A 27,899-nucleotide genomic window follows, 5' to 3' on the forward strand; every position below is an offset into this window, starting at 1 on the left:
CCTTCCTAATAGATATTCTCTTTTACTGGGTGCTTAGGACGTGATGTCCGGAAGTGTCCCAGAGCACCACGGTAGAAGCAGGAAACTGTTCTCCTGTGCTGATCTTGTTCCTCCTGGGACAGGTCCATGCTCCCACCTGCATAGACTCCTCTGCGGACTGTGTACTGGGTGGAGAGGATGAGGAGAGATGGAGATCTGAAAAGTAGGCAGCTTAGGGCCCACTGTCAATTCGAATGGCCAGATTTATCAGGTTATTCAAGCTGTCCTGCTTATCACGTACTGTGAAGTTGGACATCTGCGCTCAGCTCACACTGGAAAGTAGTTATAAGAGATCTCTCGTTCCATCCCATCTCAACTGTGGAATAATACCACAAAGTCCCTCACTGTCCCTTTCCCTTGGTGCAGGTCCAGGAGTCGATGGGCAAATAGTCTCTTGAACTTGACGACAAATTGCTGGAATGACTGGGCTGCAGGGGAACCTTGTTTCCGTAGGGCATTAAACAGGCTGATTGTGGGTCCTTCTAAAAGATTAACCATTTAAGCCAGTTTATGCATATCATCGCTGAACTGACCATGCTGGGCTTGGAAAGTCAGCTTAAACTGCGTAATAAAATTCCTGCAGTCGTCAGGGTCACCGGAATATCTCCCTGGTGGAGGAATATTCGCTTCTGATCTGGAGTCTCAGGAGTCAGGGCATTCCTAGCTGATGTTGATGAAACTTAAAGTGGAGGATCTAAGAGTGGGGTTGACCTGGCTGAAGGCTGCTGAATTGTGGTAGTAAGAGCAGTAGTAGCTGTCACCTGATTCTGGCTGCCAGTAGTGAGCTGTTGAACCGCGGTCATGAGAGCAGTAATAGTTGTCACCTGCTCCCAGCTATCCGTGGTAAGTTACCAAACTGCAGCTGCAAGGGCCGATGCCTGTTCTTCCTGCTTGGACTGTCTTGTAGCTTTGAGAGTAGTTGTCAAACTGCCTGAGACACTTCAACCAACCCAAACTCTACTGACTTTACCTTCTCCACGTACTTCACTTTAGGTTGGGCTTGTCATTCTGCAAGTAGCTGTCGCACTGCATGATCCACTTCTGCCAAAGCAGCCTCCACTGACTTTAACTTCTGTCCTACATGACCAGCAAAAGTCAGGGCCACCATCAGCTGTTCTGTCCACTGGGTCCATTCTGGTGGGCAAGTCTTTCTGACAAGGATGTGTGTCTTCGGCTCAAGTGCAGAGCAAAAGGCACAGAAGCGGATGCACAGTTTACTGAATTTTAATGAGAACAAAAGGAAAAATGATAAACCATAGGCCAACAAAGCTGTTAACTAAAACTTTCAAACTAAAAGCTAACGCTGACACGGCTGCACAAAAGCAGTAACTTAACGCTAGGTAAATTCCGCTCCTTTACAGAATCAATCTAAACTGTAGTCTTCTTTTCCGGAACAAGGACAGAGGTAAGTGGAGTGTGTTGACATCACTGTGCTTTGGTCAAGACTGAAACAGGAGGAAGGGTATTAAATACAACCACAATGAGACACTATTTGGCTGGAACGTGCGTACTCATGTGCGTGATTGCCAACCCGTTCAGGTGCCCACCTGCAAGGGTGCCCAGACTCCATGGCAGAGTCCGTAGTTGTGACTTTGCAGACTAGAGATGATTCCTCCAGAATTAAAAGACATGGTCCTGACCCTACAACGGCCTGTTTTAAACCTCTTTTGTAAGGAAATTTAATACAGGTTGTCCCTGCGTCATGGGTTCTGTGCTTACAGATGGTCATAAGTGGAACTTGTCCCCAAGTCTGAACAAATCACACAGATCACCAATAGTTTATCCATCTCAAACATCAAATCATTTTTCTGCTTTGGGCTGATGGTAGCCTTCATCTAGGCTGATCCTTTACTGTGCTCAACAATGCTGGTGGTGATGGTGCTTTTTACTGAGCAATTGAAATCCAACACTTTGCCTATTTTCAATGGTATCTCTCCCTTTTTCGATGATTTAATTGTAACCATTGGGTGGTCTTCCTGTACTTTGATGCATTAGCATCACATGTATCTTTTATATGCATTTGTGAGGCATGTTAATGGAAAAGACTGCAAGACTTAAACCACAAAATACTTGTAAAGAACCACAAACACTGCTCTCAATATGGAATCTATCCCTTCACCTTCAACAATGTTACCTGATCATCAACAAATTTGTACCTACCTGCTCTCAATAGGGCACTCTCAAGATAATGAGTAGTGGAAAACTCCTGTTTGTTTTTCAATCAACTGCTTTCATTTGCACAGTGGCATGCCATTCATGGGATCAAATATGTGGTCATGTGTTGGACTTCTGAACTTGTGTGTGTTTATTCATATCTCAGGGATGCACATAAGCAGAGATTTCATGACCTGGGGACAAGTTATGTATATAGAAGCCACATAAACGTGCTACTGTTACATTACAATTTGTTTTGATTTATTGACTAAGTACTAATATGTGTACTTTTGAAAAGCCTTAGTGTCTAACTCTGTGCAGATATCTGACTGGGGAACTGGGTAATGGGTCATTTCTTCCACCTTGATAATGGGTGTACTTTTTGTTTCTTCTGGTCAGAGGAAACAAGAAGTATACCCATTATCAAGGTGAATTTAATTGAATTTGTTTCTCTGTGTGTGTGTGTGTGTGTGTGTGTATGTACTTGTGAGTGCATGGGTGTTTGTGTGTACATGTGTTTCTGTGCCTGTGAATTTTTGGGTGTGTCTACAATTTAATTTGCTCTTAACTAAATTAAGGGTGCCAAAATGTATCTTATCACATGACAACTAAATAGGGCAATAAATCTGAACCTTTGATCAAATTTTGATGTATGCACTAATTTTCAGTTCTGTTTTCTTTTCTCTCCAAATATTTCCTCACAGACACAAAAATAACTTCCAATAATGCATTACATTGTTCCTTAAATGTTAATATTTTTAAATATTTCATCATTATTTCTGAGCATTCTGAGCAAGTTCCCTAACTTGTGTTATTTTAGGGGAATGTCGACTCAGACCATGAGAGGTTATTTTAGACTTTGTAAAACAAAAAGTTACTTGAGTTACAGAACGAAATAAATCAGTGAAGAAAGGTTACCTGAAAAGGATTCTACAAGAAGTACACATTTTATTCATTTTGTTCTGTTCAGAGCTATGAGTTAGGATTACTTCTATATACTACATTAATAGGTATTAAGGGAAAAAATTGCAATTATTTCTCAGTGATTTAGGAATTAAACCAAAAGGCATTTTTGCACATAAGAGTGCAGTGAGAACATTTTTGTCTACTCCCCTCTAAAAGAATGATTAATTGACAAAGCTAGCCATCTAGTACTGTTGGCCCAACCACTGTTTAAGTATAGAAGGATTTTTTTACTGCCAGTTACTATTTTTTCATGTGAAAATCAGAAAGCAGTATTGGTGATTTTAAACCGTTTTATAACACCAGTACTTAAGTAGATTGCTGTGTTGTCGAAAATGCCTTCTTTACAATGAGGTATTTAAACGATCTTGATGTAGTGATTCAAAATGACACAAAACATCTCAGAACATTATTTAATGAAGAGCCTCCTTCAGCTAGTATAAATGATTAAACAAGTCAATTGGCTAACATTATTTATTGGGCTTTGTGCAAATTTGCTTCCCCATTGTACTAAATTAAATGTCAGTTTACAATTGGTTATAATAAACTTTAACAAGTGAACAACGTGATGGTTCAAAGTTTGTTCACAATATTTTTATTTAAGATCATATCCATAAAGTTTTCCATTTAAAAGGAAGTCATATTTTTCTTAGAAACTTCTTTGGAATGTAATTGAGATAGCTGTTGCTCCCCAGTAAAGAATGTAAATGGATCAGCATCATTAATTCTGAGAAACACAAGCTGCCTATCTACATTCTACATCAATTTCAATGTGTGATGAGTGGTGAAATTCCATATATGATCTAAATACACATGCAACTTCTTAGGTGCTGAATTAGTTAGCCCTTCCTAGGAAATTGTTCCTGGAACATGCAATGAGCCTGGGAATTAGTGAGCTTAATAGATACTCAAGCACAGCAAAGTGCTCAACAAGTTTTTTCTGTAAATTAATTAACCATTGCAATGAGTTTTGTGAGATAGTTCACATCCTGCTTCAATGTGTGCTTTTTTAGTAATGAATAGGATGATTTCCATCCATGATAAGTTATGCCTATTAGATGGGAATTAAAGTGTGAAAGTATTTCCATGTTACATATGAAACCAGAACATGCTGGAAATGCTCTGAAGTCAGGAAGTATCTTTGGAAAAAGAAGTCAAGTTAATACTCCAGTGAGTTATTATTTGACCCTGTTGATAAAACCAAGTTAGCATTTGATCCTCTTGATAGCCAATGACCTATCAACAGGACCAAATTATTCCATTTTTTATGAGATTTTAAAGGCACTCATATCTTAATTTTTGGATTGGAATATACTAACATTGCTATTTTTATTGCATTATTATTGTTATTTTTCAGTAAAAGTGTTACCTGAGGTGAAGCAATGCTGTTGATCATTGATGTACATTCTGAGTAACTGTCTTTATTGGGTTATAACTTCTCGATCTTTTATCATTGCAGCTGCATATGCAGCAGCTAAAGCTGCTAAATATAGAGGTACACTTTTTCTATTTTTATGATTTATAAAAACATAATATTATTTTTGTATTCGGAGTATATTATTTCCTTAAGAAATAGCTGGTTGGTGGTTCTGGGATCTACAAAACAATTAAATCCATCATCAAAGAGTTTTATCCCAGCTACCATGTTTTTACAATGGCTTTTATTAGTCAGATATTACTATTAGTTCTGTTTTCTGTATATTTAACAAAAACAAACATATTAGAGATAAGTATTAATCTACATTTTCAAAGCATGTAATTATTTTTTCAGAATCTGTTCTTGTTTAGATAACCATAAAATGAGCAATATCTACTGCATGTCCCACCAGAATGCGTTATATGAGCTGGAACTCCATATTTGGCCAGAAGTTGGAGCCAACTAATTTGTTTTACATTTTAAAGCATTATTATTCTATAATTACTTCTCAGCCACTTCAAATTTCAAAATACATTTATTATCAAAGTAAATATGCAGTATACAACCCTGAGATTTGTCTTCCCACAGCCACAAAACAAAAAACAGTTTAACATACTTACTGTAGATATGAAAAAAAATTGTCACCATATATTGGGAATTTGATAATCATTGCTCCAAAGATCTGCCATCAATTGAACTTTAACATTGAAATTAATGAAATTTAAGGCAGAGGATTGGTAAATCTCTAAAGGAAAGTTAATGAATCTGCAGAAAATGCTACACTTTTAAAGGAATTACAGAAAGAGACAAATAATTATATGACTAAGTATTAGGAAGATGGGGAGAAAAAAAGTTGTCATTTCGAATGTAGATCCAGTAGCTAACTTCAGGGGGAAAAATAGGATAAGTAATTGAAATGGAAAAACATTTAGGTTTGCTGAGAAAGAGCAGAGGAGAGGGACTGGTCATATTATTCCACCAAAGATCTCTCAATTCAGTAGGGCAAATGGTTCCTTCTCCGTTTTATTATTTTATTAAATTTTCATACCTCCTGTCATGTCTGAGAGGAATTTAACAGTTTTTGAATATCTCTGATAATCAGATGTAAGAAAAAGAACTTGTATTTTCTTTTTAAATAAAAGTTTTAAAATTTAAGATATACTCTGTAGTCTTATGTAACTCCCATCTTTACATTGCAGGTGCTCTGCCGGGAGGTGTTCCTGGAGGCCTTCCAGGTGAACTAAAGAGCATCTTTGATTCTTTGTAATATATTGAACTAATACTGTATATGGCATGTATTCCCATGCAGTGTGTCAACTTAAAATTTCCACTTTGCTTTTATCTGCAATTAAAATGCAAGTGCTGACTGATTCTGCTGTCAGATCTTTATCTGAGACAGAGTGAAGTCAGGAGTATTCAATCACCTAACTGATTTGCCAAGGGAAACACAATCTAATATGCCATATAGCCCAATGTGCATTTGTCCACCCAGTCTGTACTTTTCATCTTGCTCAATCTTTCCCTAGATTCCTCCAACAGTCCCTTATTTCGGGTAGCTTATCACCGGTGTTACATACTTTCCTTCAAACCCTAGATCTCTTACTTTCCTGACCAGTCTGTAATATAGAATTTTGTCAATCATTTTGAATTATTTCCATGTGGACTTGACGAAAACTTCCTCATAAGTACAATTGGTCATACACAAGTTTCTCTATACAATGCAAACTGATTGATTTGAAAATGATTTAAAATGTCTGTCAGAATTTTTCTTGTACAGGTCCTCCCCAGCTTAGAAATTCTAATTTATGTACCGCCCATGCCTGTGAACAAGCATTTGGGACGTTGGTGGTTTGGATTTGCCAGCTGCTGCGGGCTGCAGCCACCTGTAAAAACAGTTCACAGCCGCATTTCCGATTTGTGAGCTGTCTGGGTTGCAATCAATTCACAGGAATGGAATATTGCCATAAACTGGGAATAACTTGTGATTTGCTCACCATCAATGTGAGGCTTATTATCCTGCAGTTTCTGGGTCTGCTTTTTTCCCTCTCTTTTTAAACAGCAGTACCAAGCCAGCAATGTGGGTCCAGGGAGAAATATAAACTATAATCAGAGCCTTTGTTGTTCCTTTCCTTGCTTTGCTTAACATACTGGGAAACATTTTAACCTGCCTGGCAATATATCAATGTTAAACTCCTGAACACAGTATATTCTCTTGGTCTCTAACATACTTAGTGGGACAGATCTTTCTGAAATATGCTGGCATATCTTTGGCCTTCCTGGTGCACGTTTCTTGGGGTTTTGCCAACAACACTATACAAATGGAATGCTCGTGGATTCCAGTCCTACCATATGAACGTCTTGTAATTAACCTACACTGGAGAATCTGCATTTGAACTACCTCCAGTTTTTTGAATATTTCTGAAAGCCGCAAACTTTCATAAAAAGTCATTATTTTGACAGCTGACTAAGTCATTGATATGGTTTAGTTAGCTGTAAAGTATTTTTTGTAGCATGGCTGTTCAAACTTCGCCACATGATATACTTGACTGATGAGGCTGGAGCTGGCTTGGTCTAACAAGCGAAAGAAATGTGTTGACTGAAGCAATTGGGTGAACACACAGCCAATATTCCATGTTTTCTCTGCCAGTTCAACAACTGTATTGACCCCAGTTCTGTGAAAATTGACACAAAGTAGTGATTAACCATTCCAAGGTTTTCTACATCCACATATAATTTTGGTCTCTAATAGGCCCTTGTTTTCACTATGTTATGCTTTTGCCCTTTATATATTTATAATAGATACTTGAATTCGTATTGCCTCTGGCTTATTTTCAACCATTCTCATATTGTTCAATTTAGACGTGTTGATGGTTTGATGTAAATGCTTAAAAAAATAAAATTCATTCAATAGTGTGAGATATATTTCTGTAGTTCTTGTAATGCTTATTTTTCCTTCCAGCGGGTGTCTCAGACGGTTTACCCCGAGGCATTCCAGGAGGTATACCAGGTATTTTGGCATGCAGTCAATGAGATTGTAACTTCATTGTGATAAATTGACGGAAAAATGTAGGTTTCGTTCTCATGAATTTTGCAATAGCAGAAAATCATACTCTGTAATTTAAATTATTCATTTCATATCAATCAGCTATTAAAATGTCCTTAGGGTTTTATTTGACATAGGTACATAATGAAGTCATGCTCCCAAAAGGAGACTAACTGCCTAGCCAAGGGCAAGCAGACTATTCTGTTGTTTATCCTCATTAATAGATGTCTGCTATCATTTGAACACCTCCAATAGATTACTTCTCAGTCTTACTTTGAAAGAGTAAAGAATCAGATTTCTGCTTGAGGAAATGTGCTCACAGACTGCTGCTAGAAGAAATGTCCAAAAGATAGCAAAATTCCCCAAACTATATAGTTGGCAGAATCATCAGCATATTGGTTTTGAACCCCTTTTCATATAAAGCTACCTGTGAAAATTAAGAAATTCACACATTGAAAATCTGAAATTCAAACAGAAGCTGTTGGTTGATGACCCTCTGTCACATTTTTGACCTGAGCATTAACTCTCCTTCCTCTTCCACATTTTCTGGGTTTTAAGTTTGTTTATGTTATTGACAATTGTCAATTTTTCAAGACTGTAGCCTAAACGTTTGAGTGCATGCAGAACTGTGAGGTGGGTGATAAAATGGGATACTTAAACCGTGTTGTGTCTGGGTCATTGAAAAGAACGGTGCGCTTTTTCAGTTTGGGTCTGGGGTTTCTTGGGAGAGAGAAGCAGGCCAGAAGGAAGAAGGTGAATGTTAGGGGTTGGGCTCAGGATCATGAAGAAGCAGGGAGCCTTAAGTGCAATTATGGTCAGAAGGGGAAGGGTCTGGACAAGGAAAAAAGATTTAAAACTGTTAATAATAGGAAGCAAGTAGCAAACCATGGAATTCTTGGAAAAGAATATACAAGCATTCGTGTGGTAATTGGATAATCATCCCACATTGTTGGAAGAAAGTTTTCACTCCATATCTGCCTTTTGTTGTAGATGGAGCTGCGGCAGCTAAAGCTGCAAAATTTGCAGGTGAGCCAACTTCTGAAATTTCCACACTAATTCACATTATTTTCAAGTTCATAATAGGTTTTTTTTATTCATAACATCAAAGTCAGGTGAATTTTTATTTATAAAGTCCACAACAAAAGGAGCAAGACCTACACCAAATTCACAAAGGTATAGGAATTAAAGAATATCTGATATGACACCCTGATAGCATCTGCCATATTCATTTTCCTTCGTTCCACTTTATGTTCCTTATTTGTCCCCTGGAAGTTTGTGCATCTTTCAAAGTGCTGCAGTGTCTTCCGGACTGATCAGCCCTGTAACCTCACAGTGGCAGGGCCACTCATGTCACGGGGCTCAGTCAGACCATTTGACCATATTAGTAGCTGGGGCACTACTGGATATTTTCACTTCCCTCCTCTCCCACCTCCCTCTCTTCTGTGGTAATCTTCCCTGCCACTGTTCTGCGGATGCTCTTGGAGAGCGGTTATTAAAGATCCAAGGGCCCTCTCATTGTTCAGTGCAGTGATGACACAGCAGCCACGTGCTCCACAATCAGCTCCTTGATGCAAATCACACAGGCCCTATTTTGTGCGTGAATCACAGTGCCAAATGTCATAGTGCTACTTCAAATTTTATTTTGCCTAATTGAGCAAATTGCTTTGGTGATCCAACTGGCTGTAAGTGTCAGGCACAGTTCTACTGTAACACACATCAAAGCTGCTGGTGAACGCAGCAGGCCAGGCAGCCTCTCTAGGAAGAGGTACAGTCGACGTTTCCGGCCGAGACCCTTCGTCAGGACTAACTGAAGGAAGAGTTAGTAAGAGATTTGAAAGTGGGAGTGGGAGGGGGAGATCCAAAATGATAGGAGAAGACAGGAGGGGCAGGGATGGAGCCAAGAGCTGGACAGGTGATTGGCAAAGGGGATATGAGAGGATCATGGGACAGGAGGCCCAGAGAGAAAGAGAAGGGGAGTGGGGAAACCCAGAGGATGGGCAAGGGGTATAGTCAGAGGGACAGTGGGAGAAAAAGGAGAGTGAGAGAAAGAATGTGTGTATAAAAATAAATTACGGATGGGGTCATGCATGAACATTGACTTCTCTAACTTAAACTAATGCTCCACCTCCCCCTCGTACCCCATCTATTATTTATTTTTATACACACATTCTTTCTCTCACTCTCCTTTTTCTCCCTCTGTCCCTCTGACTATACCCCTTACCCATCCTCTGGGTTTTCCCCCTCCCCCTTGTCTTTCTCTCTGGGCCTCCTGTCCCATGATCCTCTCATATCCCCTTTGCCTATCACCTGTCCAGCTCTTGGCTCCATCCCTCCCCCTCCTGTCTACTCCTATCATTTTGGATCTCCCCCTCCCCCTCCCACTTTCAAATCTCTTACTAACTTTTCCTTCAGTTAGTCCTGACGAAGGGTCTCGGCCTGAAACGTCGACTGTACCTCTTCCTAGAGATGCTGCCTGGCCTGCTGCGTTCACCAGCAACTTTGATGTGTGTTGCTTGAATTTCCAGCATCTGCAGAGTTCCTGTTGTTTACAGTTCTACTGGTCTAGGAGATGAATTCCGATTTTGGACTGATGACCTTGCATCAGAATGATGTATGTTTCTGGGTTTTTTTTGAGTGTGTGTTTATTTCAGTCTTCTTTTGAATGTCAAATTAGTGCAAGTTACCTACAGAAGTATTAAAAAAGAGAGAACAAATAAAATTACTGCAGCAGGAGAGATCACATTACATTTCTCATTGCATATGCTAATTCCCAGGGCAAGATGTAAAGTTGATAAGGTTGAAATAATATATTACTCATTTGTTTACATGTCTATGTAGAGCAGGTAGCAGAACTATCAATCAAAGACTACACCATGTTGTGCAAGTCTGCAAAGTAAAGTGTTATCAGATTACCAGAATCACAAAACTAAGTGTAAATCTGAGCCAAGTGAAGATTAGGCAGTTGAAGACCCATTCATTCATTATGAGCTGTGTGGTATGACACATGACATGATCTTTCCATGACCACGATTTTTCTTGGCAAATTTTTCTACAGAAGTGGTTTGCCATTGCCTTCTTCTAAGCAGTTTCTTCACAAGACAAGTGACCTCAGTCATTATTAATACTCTTCCGAGATTATCTGCCTGGCGTCAGTGGTCACATAACCAGGAATTGTGATATGCCCCAGCTGCTCACGCGACCTGTCCCCACGGCTTCACGTGACCCTGTCAGGGGCCTAAGCAGCAGCTACACCTTGCCCAGGGATGACCTGCAGGCTAGCAGAGGGAAGGAGAGTCTTGAGCCTCCTTAGGTAGAGACTTATCTCCACCCTGCCACCCACATCTTACCTCAGCAGTGTAAAATCTGGGCCATTTTAACTCCTCTTTAAAATAGTGAGGAAGCATACCAGCCCCTAGCTGGAAAGGCATGTTAAAGAAAAATAATATTTTAAAAATGCTGCAGGCTAGAACTAAAAGAACAAAGCCAAAGTGTACATTCAGTCTTTCCATCACCAGCACATGTGGCTGCAGTGTGCACTGTCTGCAAAATGACCATATTTGATCACCTAAACAACTCTGAAGGCACCTCTCAAACTCATTACCTGTACATGAAGATGAAAAGCTTCAGGAGCGTGGAAACATTTAACCTCCAATACACACATCCATCATCTTGACCAAAAAATACGCTCAATGACCACTTTATTCAGCACCTCCTGCACCTTACAGAGCGGCCACTGAGTGTATGTTCGTGGTCTTCTCCTGCCGATCCCATCCACTTCAAACTTCATCAGAGATCCTCTTCTACACTCCACTGTTGTAATGCATGGTTATTTGAGTTGCTGTTCTGATTTAGAATATCATTTCTTTTCCCTCTTTTTAATGTATAGGGGAGGTAAAACTTTGCTGAGCCCAGTTGCCTGTTTATTTAATTTTCTACTACACACAGCCTCTTCACCCTCAGCTACCTGCGCTGATTTGTAGAATCTAAATTGCATCTTTCAATTGCGTTATATAAATCCAAACTAAATATCAAGTTCAACAACTTTGGATGACATCCACTGCTTGCTTTGGCAGTGCTGCTAACAACGGCTCTGTTGCGATCCTTTTCACCTCCCCTAGACCTATCCTTTGCTTTTTTGACTTTCAGCACCGACATCCCTTTTCCTCACGTTATTATCTATTTTGCGCATCTTCCTGACTGCATCACCGCCGGGTACGGAGGCGCCAATGCACAAGGTTGAAGGAGTCTACAGTGGGTTGTAGACTTGACCAGCTCCAGCAGCGGCCACAACACAACCCGACATTGAGAACATCCTCAAAAGGTAGTGGCTCAAAAAGGAGACATCTATCATTGAGGACCCTTATTATCCAGGATATGCTCTCTTCTCATTACTACCATGGGGGGGGGGGGAGGGAGGAAGAGAGGTACGGAAGATTGAAGGCCCACACTCAACATTTTAGAAACACCTTCCCCTCTGCCACTAGATTTCTGAATGGTCTTAAAACTCATGAATGCTACCTTGCTATAGCTCTTTTGCACTCTTTATTTACCTGTTTGTTTGTTTATTTATTGTAACTTATGGTAATTGTTTATATCATACACTGTACTGCTGCCACAAAACAACAAATTTCATGGCATATAACAGAGGTAACAAACCTGATGCTGATTAAACCTTCCCATTATCCTCTGGCCCTGTGCTCATATAACTTACTGCTCTTTACATCGCAGACATTCAGGATAGCAATGAAGGTTCTCCATCTCCGTCTGTATAGAAAGAATCTTCATTACTGTTCCTGTAACAATTCTTTTTGACCAGTCAAGATTGTTAGCCTGAGCTGAACCCCCGAATAAGGAGGACAGGTGAACCACTCCGAGTCTGTCCTCTACCCTTTGACCTTTTTGGCATGGCTGACCCTACCAAGAGCCAAAGCATATATCCCTGACTCCTGCCAACACAGCTCTCCAGGACGTTGAGGCACGCAAGCCTCCAAACCTCAACAAGGATGTGGTCTTTTTGGTGGGGGGGGGGGGGCTTGTGTAAATATTTTTAAATATTTTTCAGTTCTGATGGGTCATGAATCTGTATATATGTATGAGGTTTTTCTGCCAAAAAGATGTGTCTGATCAGCAGAGTACTTCACTTGGAGAAAGAAATCTGGCACCTTTTCATGGGTGTTTTTGGTGCCTACTCAGAAAACTAGGTTTAAATAGAAGACAATGATGATTGAATGGGATGTCACCAGATAAACCCACTGGTGATATTAATAACCTGCTTCTACTAATGACATAGCTTTGTCCCAAAATTCAGAAAAAAAAATCTAGCGATTGCTATATGCGTTTAACAGGAGCTGAGTAAGTGTATTTGGTGTGTAGTTAAGGAAATTTAGCCATTAAAGTGTCATCAATCTACATTTCATTTCTGCATTGTATTGTTCTAATTTCATATGCTACTTGGACACATCTTCCAGGTGCTATTTCAGTAACCGTTGCAGGTTGTCATTTCTACCAGGCATGCTGGGTTAAAATCACTATTAGTATATGGGGAAAATGATATAACTGAGTCCAAAATTTAAAAATACCAAATAAATTTAAGATGCAAACACGAGGAAAGATGCATTCACTTTATCCAGTTTGAGTAAGGTCTGATGATATCCCATAGACTTTAATCCTTTTCATGTGGAGACGTGGAATCCTTATTTTGTAAACAAGCTGCAAATGAGAGAGAGGACCCTGTGAGCATGGGGGAGAGCTTGTATCCACAGAATGGAGGACTGCAGTCCTGTATCTGCACAGGTTATTCCAAATATGCCCATCCTTGCAGCATGTAACAGCAAAATATATGAAATATTGGTTTGGCCACAGCTGGAACCTTGTGTGCAGTTATCATTGCTACAGTAAAGGAAAAACAGGATTGCACTGGAGAGGCTGCAGTGGAGATTTGTCAGGATGTTGTGATTATAGGTGGATAGATTAGATTTGATTTCCTTTGAGCAGAAACGTTCAAACCTATGAGAGCCACACATAGGGTAAATAGTAGAAAACTTTTCTCCATGGCAATGGTATCTAAGCCCAAAGGATATAGATTTAAAGTAAGGTATAAGAGATTTAGAAGTGAGCTGAGAAAGAAATATTTCACCCAAAGTGTGGTTGCAATCTGTACTATAGTGCCAAAGGGAGTGGGTACTCTGAAAACATTTAAGAAGCAATTGAACGAGCACTTGAATCACCAAGGCATACTAGCCAATAGACCAAGTACTGGTAAATGAGATTAGTATAGATCAGTACTTTGGGGTTGCCATGGACATTGTGGGCAGAAGGTCTTTTTCTGTGTTGTGTAACACTGTCTCTATAACTTCATGATGTGAAATGTCCTGTATTTTGTGGTTAAGTCATAACAGCTTTATTCCACCTTTAATTGGATTTATAGTTCACTAAGCATATAATTAGCTGAATGCTATTGTTGCGATGTATTGGTGAATCATTTTATTAAAGTTATGACCTGAGAAAATATTGAAAGCTGTTACTCTGACTAGTGTACAACTAGCAAGAGATTTTCCAGTCATCAGAAGATCTGCCCCAATAAGAACTGAGGAGAATGTTCTGATGACTCAAGCTAATGGAATATTAACTAATGCCATAACATCAGTTCTGCATTTAACATTCAACATAATAACATTTTTATTTGCTGTTAATATAGGTGTACCAGGAGCTGTACAAGGTATTGTCATTGTTTAAATTTATTTGATTCACTGTTATTTGGATACAGTATTAGTTATATTATCATGTTGAACACATTTAATTAGTGATGTTACAATGAAGACAACTGACTGGATTATGCAATGGATTTTTATACAATTCATGTATTGCCTTATTACTAACAGCTTGATGTTCATTGGTTGCATTAAGTTTCCATTAATGGTCACATGATATTGACACATTTTTACTTATTGTAAATTCTTTAGTTAACAGACAATCACACAGTTTCTCCCCCTCAGCAACTTTATATCTTCAAACACAAAGTAAAAGTAAATAGTATCAGGAAAGTAATTGAAGTAACTATTTGTAGGTGTATGACATTGTTTACCTTTGTTCCCAGTATAAGTTCATTTCTTTTGTGATAATTAATAGTTCCAATTTAGATCATAATTGTTAAATTACAGGATACGTGTTTGTTTAGTGTATCCTTGGCACTGATTAACACTGCCTTGTTTAATATACTACATTTACAATAAACCTTTATTCAAAACATCTCACTTGTTGACAAAAATTGAATAAAGTTTATAGCTTCTTGTTTATCGCACCGCCTGGGTTGAAGACTTATAACCATCTGACACTAGTCTTTTTTGTTGCACTAAAGATATAGCAGATCTACTTCTGCAGTCTGCTTCTATTTAGTTCCCCTTTTAATCTACTCAGTGTTTGAATACTTTAGGCATTTGTTGTTAAAGAATAAGAAGAGATTGCCTAAAAATTAAACAATGTAATGCTGTTTTTGTTTTACACTGAGAACAGATTTAACTGCGTAGAACATTATTGTAATCATTTGTGAGATACATTGTTCCAGTTCAAAAATTTGGACTGGTCATTGTTGGTTTTGATACACATCCTATTTTATGATTAGTTGAGAGAGAAATCAAATAGTTCCTAAATTAACCACTGGTTTGCCATCGCTTGTTTTGCGTAATTGCTGAAGATCAATTAGACTAATGTTGGCACCAACTGGTATCAAATATGAAAGAGTCTGCACATCACATGTGTTGAGCATTGAAACAACATGGAAAAATTTGCAGTCAGTTTTGAAAAAAATAGCATTTACAAATATCTGCAGTTCAGGCACGTGACAGCAAGGCAAAATAACAAATCTGCATCTTTGACCTTGGGCAAACTACATTATCTAAGTGAGTCAGGACATAGGAAGAGAGGGTATTCTCAGAGAAACTAGGAATCATAATCCAAAATTTTATTGGAGTCAAAAATTGGGAGCATTAGATGCATAGGATAAATGCTTGAAAAAGTTATTGTATAACAGGAAAGAGGAAGGCATGGAATTAATGTACTTGCTCTTTGAAAAAGCCACAGTAAACTCTGAGGCTCCTGTTTTCAGTTTTTGAAAGACATTATTGAATGTATTATCTGATATTTTCTGAGAAAGAAGTCACAGTTTATTCATTATGTTGCTTGGATGTCACTCTCCCTCAATGATTACGCAGGAGTACCAGGAGCAGTTCCAGGTGCTGGGCCAGGCGTTCAACCAGGAGTTGTGCCAGGTAAGTGGAGCGAAATATTTAAATTACCCTGTTCCAGTTCTCTAAACAGGAACTTGCTATGAATTTATCTTGAACTAGATATAAGCATGAACAAATTAAAATGATCCCCTTTAAACTAAAAACCATCTTGAGAATAGTCTCTAAATATTTATGTCGAACTTTGTTTTCAGAGTTAAAATGTAGAGCATACTTTAGAAAGTTTTGGACAAGATAACCCAAAATATTCTAATCATTGAAAATATATTCATCTATGTACTCAGTGCAAGGCATTCAACAGCAGTACCAATAAGGTTACATTCCTCGTTATCTCAAATATTTCAAAATTCAGGAATAATCGTTGATCTTTATAATACTATAAGCTCATTGCTATATGCAAATAGCCTCAGCTGTTTCCTTATGCTGTCAATCTTATAATATTACAGGTGGGCTAGCTGATGGTAAAGCAGCTAAATATGGAGGTAAATCTTCATACTTTAGTTAATACTCTGGAGAGTTCAAAAAGTATTTTCTTTGTGGAATGAAATTAATGCTGCCAATGATAGCTATTAAAGATTAGCCTCTGGGAGGTAGATCAACATGTTTTGTTATTACTGAATAACAATAAAAATTTTTACACAACAAATTGCTTCTGAGTTGACTGGAACAGGAGGTTCTTCACCATCAAGCGACGCTAAGCTTGATATTTATGCTCAAAGGTGGAAATTAAAATAGGTTCAAGGCATTTTTTAATTATTTTATATAGAGACAAGTGTAATAGGAATTAAATTGAAAATGCAGTTTTATGTTGTACTGGTAGGTAATTTGTGAGCCGATTCAATTAACAGCACTTTTACCACTGACCTAAGATTGCTGCACGCTCAAGCCTTAAATCAGTTTATAATCAAAGCAAATGATTGAATGTATCAATCACATTATTTTCAGAAGTGTTAACCTTTGAAATAATACATATTTTATTTTAATCACTATTGCGACATCCTGAGGGTAATGTTGACTGTTTCATTTGTTTGTATTGATATACAGATATGTATGCTCCCCAAAGAAGCATATTTTACCTAATAGCATGAAAGTTCTTCACTAAACGTTAAATTTAGTTTCACAGCATTTTTGATCTTTGTCCTCAACTCTTAACCCTTTCGCTTTTGAAATCAAAACTATAAAGTGGAAAAGAAATTAATTAGCTTATTAAAATATACAACACTGAGTCCTGTGCTAGTTTGTTTTGGTCTGGTATGTGCTCCATATGCAGGTAGCCATTTACCGTACTCTCCCAAAGGAGCAGCTACGTCTAAGCCGCTCTCCACAGCATGTGTCGCACTTTTCCACTAACTGTGCATGTTCTTTAATCTCACCATTATGAGAATGCACTACACAATGATTACACAACAGCAAGAGGAGGAGTAGATAAGTATTAACTCCACCAAAGGCAATGTCTTCTCTGAATTTACTGTCATGTCTCTCTCAGTATTTGATTTTCTTGAGGACTCGACTCCAGTAGATCAGGAGATTGTGGGCTAAAAACCTGATCATGGTTAAAAACCTGCCATAATTTGGTCCGGAGTAAAGGAGCAGGTTAAGTAAACTCAGTTTCTTCAGCCATTATATCTGTGACTCGCCCCTAAGCTGAATATAAATAATGGCTACTTTCTCCGACGGTCAAGTTAGTGCTTCGAGAGATGAAGTCCAACAAGACACAGAGACTTGTCATTTCCAGTAATTTGCTTCCTACCACTGAACTGGTGATTGTAATTTTCCAGTGTTCTTCCCTCCCTTCCATTTCCCAATTTACATCTAGTTCCAAGATGCTGCATTTCTTATCCATAATGAAGGCTGATGTAAAATATCTCTTTAATTCATCTTCTTCTTTTCCATTAAGTCTCCAGACTCACTTTTTTATTTGACCAACATTCACTTCGTTAAATACTTTCTTTTTAAAAATATCTAGAGAAACTCTTACCACTTGTTTCTATATTTCCAGCTTGGTCTAATTTTTGAATCACCACAATGTGATCAGTGCACTGCATTATCATAATTCTGTGTTCACTAAAGTAAATCTTCAGGATGTGGCAGGAATCAGGAAAGCTCAGAATAAGTCCGCCAGGTCCCAGATTTGTTCACTACCTTTCTGTTCTTTCTGCTCCTGGTCTAGTTGATGTCATTTAACCATGCATTAAGATTCTTGTACTATCCAATTTCTTCCCATTGATGTTTAATGTTTGATAACCAGCCATTGTTACAATTGTTACAATGGCTGGTGGCGTAGTGGCATCAGCACTGGACTACGGGGCAAGAGGCCCCGAGTTCGAATCCGGCCAGCTCCCTTGCATGTTCTCCAACCGTGCCTGGGTTGAGTGTCAAGCTAACAACTCCACCTCGTAAAAAAAAAACCTGGAGAGAGATGGGCTTCGCCAGGTTTCAGATGCCCAAGACACGCCGTACAATGAGCATACTAAAGCTTGTCATGACTGCGCCCCGACAACTCCACCAGGAGTTACGGGCACACACACACACAACCAGCCATTGTTACAATTAATAAATGTTCTCAGATCAATACCAACATCAACGCCCAACACTAGGTTGTGTCTTCAGCCCCTTTCTTTGCTTTTACTCCAAAGTTCCATGTGACCAGATTCTACTCTGATTCCATTTAAAACTTGGCAGATGATATCAATGTAGTGGGCTGGGTTTCAAGTAACAATGAGGTTGAACACAGGAAGGAGATGAAGAGACTATTTGACCATAAGGTATAAGAGCAGAATTAGGTCCATTGGCCCATCGAGTCTGCTCCACCATTTGATTATGTTAGATCCATTTCCATTTCAGTCCCAGTTTCTTGCCTTCTCCCCGTATCCCTTCATGCCCCGACTAATCAAATCTATCAATCCCTGCCTTAAATATACACATTGACATGACCTCCACAGCTGTCTGTGGCAACAAATTTCACAGGTTCAGCCCTCTCTGACTAAAGAAATTCCTCATATATGTATGTCCCTCTGTTCTGAGGCTGTCCTCTGGTCTTAGACTCCTCCACCATTCGAAGTATCTTCTCCACATCCACTCTATCAAGGCCTTTCAACATTCAATAGGTTTCAATGAGTTCCCCCCCTCATTCTTCTGAGTATAGACCCAGAGCTTTCAAATGCTCCTCATATGATAAGCCTTTCAATCCCAGAACTATTTTTGTGACACAAAAAAGAGAATTTTTTTGTGAACTTCCTTTCAACCATCTCCAAAATCAGCACATCCTATCTTAGATAAGGGGCCCAAAACTGCTCACGATACTCCAAGTAAGGCCTCGCCAGTGCTTTATAAAGCCTCAACATTATATCCTTGCTTTTATATCCTATCGAAGTGAATGCTAACATCACATTTGCCTTCCTCACATCTGACTTAACCTACAAATTAACCTTTAGGGAATCCAGCACAAGAACTCCCAAGTAACATGGTGTCAAAACGACAATCTGTCATTCAGTGTCCGCAAAACAAAAGAGCTGGCCATTGACTTCAGGAAGCAGGGCAGAATACATAATCCTGTCTGTATCATGTGATGCTGCTGTGCAGACGTCTAAGGGTTTGAAGTTCCTAGGTGTAAATATCACCAACATGACATTCCTGATTCAGTCATGTAGACACTGTGGTCAAGAAAACTTGCCAGTGCCTCCATTTCCTCAGAAGACTAAAGAAATTCAGCAAGTCCCCAATTTTTACTGATGCACCTTTAGAAAGCATACTATTCAGATGCATCACAGCTTAGTATGGCAATTGCTCTGCCCAGGATCGCAAGAAATTGTAGAGAGTTGTGAACGTAGCCCTTTCTAGCAAGAAAAAAACAGCCCGCCCTCCATTGACTCTCTGTTACTTGGGAAAGCTGCCCCTCTCAAACTGGTCATTGTCCCTTCTTCCCCTTTTCATCCGGCAGAAGGTGCAAAAGATTGAGAAGCATCGACCACCAAGCTCAAAAACAGCCCTGTGCCACTATTATACAGCTCTTGAACCGACCTCTTGTACAACAAATATGATCTCTAGATCTCTCAGCCCGTCTCACCATGGCTGTTGCTTGTTACTTATCTACCAGCACTTTCTCTGTAACTGAAACACTATGGTTCTGCATTCTGTTTGGTTTTTACCTCTGCAATGCCTCAATGTACTTACCATATGCATGGAATGCTGGCATATAAACAACTACCAACTTCCCTCACCAGCCCTGTCTCTTTAATTTGATTGGGGCAGCCTATTCTCCCTACATTCCATCAAGTTCCCCATCTTCTACCACTTATCTCGAACAAATCATTGTGCCAGTTAACTCAGCCAACCACATATCTTTGGGATTTGGGCGGAAATAAGAGTACCTGGAAGCCGCGTGCAAGTTCTAGATGGATGACACCAAAAATAAGGATGAAAAACATGTCACGGGAGCTGTGAGTCTTGAGGCTAACATTGTAGCTACTTTTATTCTGCAGTTGTTGTGGAAGCCATGGCCTCTTCAGATAGATACTTCATTGATCCCGAAGGAAATCAGTGTTACAGTAACGTTATAAGTGCACAGATATACAAATATTGGAAGAGAAGTAAGAAAGAATTTTTAAGAAAGTTACCTCAAGCAGTCTAACGGGGGCGGGGGGGGGGGGGGGTCATCACTTCCCCAGCTATAGGATGACTCATTATAGAGCCTAATGGCCAAGGGTAAGAATGACCTCATATAGCGCTCTTTGGAGCAGCACATTTGTTTTAGTCTATTACCAGAAATACTCCTCTGTTCAGCCAAGGTGGTGTGCAGAGGATGAGAAACCTTGTCCAGAATTGCCAGGATTTTCCATAGGGTCATTTGTTCTACCACAGCCTCCAGTGTGTCCAGTTTGGCTCTATAACAGAGCCAGCCTTTCTACTCAGTTTATTGAGCCTGTTGGCATCACCCGCGTCGATGCCATTGTGCCAGCACACCGCTGTGTAGAAGACTGTACCATTGTACAGTTTAGGGAAATGAGGGCAACTCGCACATTTACTTCTGAATGCCCTTCAATTCATTTAACTTAGAAAAGTTATGTCATTCCTTCAGGAGAGCTGGATCAAGACATTGGAAGTTCCTAGTAAACAAGACTTTGGAATCTTGAACCAGAAACTGCAGTGGTTCAAGAAAATGATTTAGAAGCATTTAAGGATGCAAATTAAATACTGGCTTGTCAACGATCCTCATATCCCACATATGAATAAGTAAATGATTAGAAATTTACACTGTCAATGATAATTACACTACTTTACTGAGTGTTTTTAATTATGCTTCTTCTCTGTTGACAACAAAGGTGCCCCAGGAGCTGTACCTGGAGTTCAACCAGGAGTTGTACCCGGTAAGTTAATTTCCAATGTCAGGCATAAAATGTAAATTGGGATCTACTTTACAACCTACCTTAACAAAACAAAAATGGCTGGCCTTTATACTTCTGACATAAGTATTAAATTTTAAGATGGGAAGAAAAAGAGACAGAGAGAGATGTCATCCTGAGGGTAGGGTTTGGTTTTATGGTCAGGTATGTTTCGTAGCACTTGGAGTGATTAAATCCATGAAAGCAGAGTACAAATGCAGTGTAGACCTACTTGCTTCAAGATCGAAGTCAAACACATCTGGCAGCAATCTGCCATCCCCATAGATATGTGGTTTGGCAATTTATATATGTTAATCATTCATGTCTTCAACTTCATTTTACCCTGGGTTTCCCAAGCTCTAATGCTTGCCAAAAAAATCTTGACAACAACAGAGCAGAATTAGAAAAAAAAACAACAGGAATTCTGCAGATGCTGGAAATTCAAGCAACACACATCAAAGTTGCTGGTGAACGCAGCAGGCCAAGCAGCATCTGTAGGAAGAGGTGCAGTCGACGTTTCAGGCCGAGACCCTTCGTCAGGACTAACTGAAGGAAGAGTGAATAAGGGATTTGAAAGTTGGAGGGGGAGGGGGAGATCCAAAATGATAGGAGAAGACAGGAGGGGGAGGGATAGAGCCAAGAGCTGGACAGGTGATAGGCAAAAGGGGATACGAGAGGATCATGGGACAGGAGGTCCGGGAAGAAAGGCAAGTGGGGGGGGACCCAGAGGATGGGCAAGAGGTATATTCAGAGGGACAGAGGGAGAAAAAGGAGAGTGAGAGAAAGAATGTGTGCATAAAAATGAGTAACAGATGGGGTGCAAGGGGGAGGTGGGGCCTTAGCGGAAGTTAGAGAAGTCGATGTTCATGCCATCAGGTTGGAGGCTACCCAGACGGAATATAAGATGTTGTTCCTCCAACCTGAGTGTGGCTTCATCTTTACAGTAGAGGAGGCCGTGGATAGACATGTCAGAATGGGAATGGGATGTGGAATTAAAATGTGTGGCCACTGGGAGATCCTGCTTTCTCTGGCGGACGGAGCGTAGATGTTCAGCAAAGCAGTCTCCCAGTCTGCGTCGGTCTCGCCAATATATAAAAGGCACTTATCCGTGTAAGCGGAACAAGTGCTACACATGCCCTTACACTTCCTCCCTTACCACCATTCAGGGCCCCAAACAGTCCTTCCAGGTGAGGCAACACTTCACCTGTGAGTCGACTGGGGTGATATACTGCGTCCGGTGCTCCCGATGTGGCCTTTTATATATTGGCGAGACCCGACGCAGACTGGGAGACCGCTTTGCTGAACATCTACGCTCTGTCCGCCCGAGAAAGCAGGATCTCCCAGTGGCCACACATTTTAATTCCACATCCCATTCCCATTCTGACATGTCTATCCACGGTCTCCTCTACTGTAAAGATGAAGCCACACTCAGGTTGGAGGAACAACACCTTATATTCCGTCTGGGTAGCCTCCAACCTGATGGCATGAACATTGACTTCTCTAACTTCCGCTAGGCCCCACCTCCCCCTCATACCCCATCTGTTACTCATTTTTATGCACACATTCTTTCTCTCACTCTCCTTTTTCTCCCTCTGTCCCTCTGAATATACCTCTTGCCCATCCTCTGGGTCCCCCCCCCCGTCTTTCTTCCCGGACCTCCTGTCCCATGATCCTCTCGTATCCCTTTTGCCAATCACCTGTCCAGCTCTTGGCTCCATCCCTCCCCCTCCTGTCTTCTCCTATCATTTTGGATCTCCCCCTCCCCCTCCCACTTTCAAATCCCTTACTCACTCTTCCTTCAGTTAGTCCTGACGAAGGGTCTCGGCCTGAAACGTCGACTGCTCCTCTTCCTACAGAAATAGAAAAAATGTTTTTCTAATTGTTTTTCTATTTCATTTTTGGAACCTGACATCAATGACAAAATGAGTGTGTTTGCCCAGAAGAAGATAATACTGAGGGATCTTTTTAGACTGCTGCAGTCCTTTTTGTGTGATTACTTCCACTGTGCCCCTGGGGAAAGAGTTCTGAGATTAAAGCCTAATAGCTAGACAACATTAGGCAATCGTGAAACTTGGAGGCCAACTTGCAAGTGGTGCTGTTTCCATGTGCCTGCTGACTGTAAGTGGAAATTGTGGATTTAGAAGATGGCATCTGTAAACTGGAGGTATAGGAAATGACTGTTTAGGATGGTTGATGGACTGGCAGCCAAGTCAACTGCTTTGTTATGGATGACCTTGAGGTTGTTGAGAGTTCTTGTAGCTGCATCCAACCAAGGATGTGACTATCCTCTCATGCTCCAGACTTGTGCTGTAGGCAATGGAAAGGCTTCAGCATGTCAAGAGTTGAATCGCTTATTGAAGATAAGATTTGCTAATATAGGAAACTGTGTAATCCAAAAGAAATTGGATGATAGTGAAAATATCAGCAGGAAATCGGTACTGACTTCACCCCATGCAGCCATATTTGGCCCAGATGTATTTTAGGGAGGGTGTGCCCTGTGGATGGAGTCCAGTTTTGGGAGCCAGGAGGTTGAGGATATTATGATGGGTGGTGATAAATGGTTGGTGACTTCCCTGAATGAGACATAATGTCCACTAATCTGGTGGACACACCTTGCTGGTGATCATTAAACTAATCATAGCTTTCAGGGAAACTCAGGATTCAGCTGAAAGCATCTATAGAATTTTTCAGTCAACTGCCCATTGTGAAGCAGGTTTTCCACAGATGCCTCGTCCGAGAGAGCTGCAACTTACAACAGCTTCACCACAGATATCACCAGATGGAATGAAAACTTATGTTTGTTGCTCTGACTAGATTGCCATGGTTATAAGCACGACATACAGCAGTCATAAGTTACTTTGAAACTAGCCTGGTATTTTCATTAATTGGAAAAGAGTAGTTTATAAACCCTGAGTTAACATGTACGTAATAGCTATTCTGCGGCACTGCTCCCTTACCGCTATATTCAATCCTCTAATCAGTGTGGGTCTAGATAGCTTTGAAAGCCTGTGGATCCCAGTAAGAAAGGCATGGAAGGATCACAGCTGAATGAGCTGAAGATTCAATGTGCACATCAGAGGCTGGGTAGGCATTTAAGAGAAGAATGAAATCTACTTCACAAACATGCAGAGGAATTTTCTGTCTTCTTCGGTTCTCTAAAGAACAATGTATCAAGAGGTTGAAGTTAGAGGTGACAAATATCAACATGTTATGGCCTCTTATTTTTGCCTGGGTTACCCTACCTGCAGAAGCCATGGATACTTCCTAGCAACCAGATCAGATGGCAACAGCGATCTATATCTCATTACCAGGAAGGAGTCAATCAGCCTCAATAGGCATGCAAATTTAGAAGTGATGGGCAGAATTCATGCGTCATGAACAGATCTTTAGTATACAGAGTAATTATTGAATTATAAAAGAATTTGCTATTGGGAGTCATTTCTTGAGGTCATTGTGAGGTATCTAAGGAGTTTGCATGACTTTTTTTAGTTCCAAGCTGTCATATTTCACCAACAATTCCATATGGAGAGGTGAATCTTGAGGATAATATTTACACCCTCATTCTGCCTCCTATCCATGCTCTGGCAGGTGTAATTGGGAGCTTCTTATATCGGGGAAACCAGCCAGAAGAAAATGCCTTAGGGATGCTTAAGATGGGATTCTTTATCTGCTCTCTAGAGAGGAGTGGAGATTTATCATCAGCTGCCTCTGGCATAGCCTGTCATATGAAGGGGTCAACCATTGTTTGACACATTTAACTGGAGGAGGAGGAAGAGGAAAGATGTTATTAAGGATCTGGACAGCAAGCGACAGAGGGATGGCAAAAGGACATCAACTGTGCTACCCTGGCTTCCTTTGTCCTACTGTAGTCACTCAGTCACTAGAGGGAGTTCAACAATGGAATTTTATCAACTGTTAATTCTCTTACAAATCATCTTCAGGATCGTCCAGCTCTTTAATTTAAATGAATACTTGCGCACATAAGTATCAGTCGAATTACAAGCTAAAACAAATCCAAATAGCTAATATTTCCAAATTTACATTGTAAATTAATCTGATGAGTTCCTCACTCAATGTGAACAGTACACTTTTCCAGTCCCTGGAGGACTGCATTCTGGAAACTATACGCTCAGTCACCCCAGGATGATGGATTGACAGCACTGCGTTTCTACTTTCTACCCTCACCCCACTATAGTTCTGCCTCTAGTATAATCTGTAGGTAATATGTATACTATATATTGTTCCTTCCTTTTCTGGATGGCATGTGTAGTGTAGCAAGGCTGGGGACTGTCTCACCAGAGGGCACATTCACACACACATTCTGTCCCAGAGAACGCAGCTGAGTTCTACACAATGGGCAGACTACAGCAGATATTTTTTTAAACTAATAGTTGTTAATATATGAAACAGAAACAAAGAATTCTGAAATAAAAAGCAAACCAGACAGCACAACAGTATAGAAATAGAAACAGTTAACATTTCAGGAGGAGGACGCTTCACAAAAACTGCAAAAGAGAAAAAGTAGGTTTTAGGTGCCAAAAGAGCCCATTTTCAACCTCTTGCAGAGCTGGAAGTGAAGCCTAGATTTCATTCTTGCTAGTCCTCTGCCTTCATATCTGCTGCACTGTGGCTACCTATGGCAATGCTTTAAGCACAGAGAGCGCCACCTACAGTCAGTGCTGCATAAGGCGCAGACCGTTGCCCTGATTCCTGCCTGCTATGCTCAGTCTTCCTGTGATTCAGCACAAGAACACAGTCGACATATTGATTTCTGAGTTATGAAACACAGCCTGACGCTGCAACCAGGGGTGGTCCCTGTTTATTATTTGATGAAAGTATATCCTTAGAAGTTTTATCTGACAGTTGTGTAAATTTTTGTGTCTGTTATTCCTCTTCCTCCTTCTATCCAAAGTATTTGGTTTCTTTTATAAAGCAGGAAAAGTGACATACCTTAATTAACCTCATTTTGAATAAATACCCCAAGAAAACAAAAACAATTAGGGGAAAAATGGAATATCTTAAGTGAAATTTCAGGATATTAATTCAAAACCTCTGGAATTGCCTTGGTTTTCTGACAACGACAGTAAAAAGGAATCAAGGAACATTTCATTTCAATAATAGACGTTTTCATCATTGTGTCCTCACATAATGCTTCATTTTCCATCTTCAAATGTTCTTACCAATTTCTGTTTCAATCAGCATTTGTATAGATGTTCACTGATAATATTTTTCAGGGCATCACATAAGCTCATTGTCCCATTAGCTTGCTGAATGCTGGAAATATTAAAAGTAAAGCTCCATGCATAAAATATTAAATTAACTACCCAGTCCAAAACCAAAGTCCCGCAGCTGCAGATGATAATTTTTCTCTTTTGTGAAGAGAAAAGCAGTATCATTTCAGGTCGATAACCTTTCTAATTTTCATTTCACAGAACACTATTATCTACATTGTACTATGCAAGGCAGTTTAGGAAGACATTTGCAATTGAACCAGCTTACATTTAAACTTGGGTACTTTGTGGACCTACTTGTTCAGATGTCAGTAATTCTTGTTCATCCACAGTCCAAATATTTAATTTTTTTAACTTCTGGGAGTTTGCACATCCCCTGTGCATTCCTACACCGGAGAGAGCTGCAGGTAAACAGGAGATGCATGAATCTGGTTTTACCTCTACTATAACCAAGCAAAGCTGCTTGAGGAGAGATTGGTAACTGCTGTGTCAATACATCATGAGACTCATCCATATGTACTTGCTCGGAAATGTAATGCACATACCCAGAAGTTTCAGTGCATCCAAATAGGTGAGATGCAGGAAAGATATTTCTTATAGTGGGGGACTACAGCATAAGGATGTGGGGTAGACCATTTATGATGGAGATAAGGAATTTCTTCAGCCAAAGAGCTGTGAACCTGTGGAATCCTCTGCTGCAGAAGACAGACAATGTCAAATTATTAAAGATATTCAATAATATATGTATATATATATATATATATATATTACAAATGGCTAATAGATCAATGTATATTGGGAGAAAACAGGAAAGGGGTATTGAATTTGGATGATCAACCATGATCGAATTCGGTGGTAGAGCAGGAGGGTTTAAAGGGATGAATGGCCTCCCATTCCTACTTTCAATGGATGCTAATTAACTGGAGTAACTTGGTATACTGATGTCTCCTTTATATATTGCTATACAGGTGTTCTAGAAGATTTACCAGGTACATTTATTTCTTCTTGTTTTAATGCAACATTGTGCTATTGATATTATGACCATTTTAAAAGTTCAAAGTAAATTTATTATCAAAGTACATTTATGTCACCACGTACTACCTCGGGATTCATTTTTTTTCAGGCATTCACAGTAGATAATAGAATAAGTGAAAAACTACACACAAAGTTTGACAAACAACTAATGTGCAAAAAGAAGGGAAACTGTGCAAATAGAAAAATAAATAACCAAATAATTAATATATATAACATGAGTTGCAGAGTCCTTGAAAGTGAGTACATGGGTTGAGAAGTGAGTCCAGAGATTGTGGAATCAGTTCAGTGAGGTGAGTGAAGTTATCCACACTGATCCAAGAGCCTTATGGTCGAAGCGTAATAACTGTTCCTGAGCCTGATGGTGTTGCACCTAAGGCTCCTGTACCTCATTCC

General features: G+C 39.8%; 1 protein-coding gene across 16 annotated transcripts in view; it reads left to right on the plus strand.

The window, feature by feature from the left end:
• Positions 1 to 27,899, plus strand: part of LOC140187721 (uncharacterized) — a 241,503-nt gene that overhangs the window by 175,214 nt on the left and 38,390 nt on the right. For 14 of the 16 annotated variants that reach the window (XM_072243320.1, XM_072243332.1, XM_072243328.1 and 11 more), the window contains 9 exons: positions 4,616 to 4,651; positions 5,773 to 5,808; positions 7,533 to 7,580; positions 8,607 to 8,642; positions 14,314 to 14,334; positions 15,827 to 15,883; positions 16,306 to 16,341; positions 21,181 to 21,225; positions 27,440 to 27,460. In XM_072243320.1, coding sequence (XP_072099421.1) covers positions 4,616 to 4,651; positions 5,773 to 5,808; positions 7,533 to 7,580; positions 8,607 to 8,642; positions 14,314 to 14,334; positions 15,827 to 15,883; positions 16,306 to 16,341; positions 21,181 to 21,225; positions 27,440 to 27,460 — 336 coding nt within the window. The remainder of the gene's footprint in view (positions 1 to 4,615; positions 4,652 to 5,772; positions 5,809 to 7,532; positions 7,581 to 8,606; positions 8,643 to 14,313; positions 14,335 to 15,826; positions 15,884 to 16,305; positions 16,342 to 21,180; positions 21,226 to 27,439; positions 27,461 to 27,899) is intronic. The other 2 variants (XM_072243319.1, XM_072243327.1) reach the window with 2 other exon arrangements.

The sequence above is a fragment of the Mobula birostris genome, chromosome 25, assembly GCF_030028105.1.
Source record: "Mobula birostris isolate sMobBir1 chromosome 25, sMobBir1.hap1, whole genome shotgun sequence".
In the NCBI taxonomy this organism is placed as follows: Eukaryota; Metazoa; Chordata; class Chondrichthyes; order Myliobatiformes; family Myliobatidae; genus Mobula; species Mobula birostris.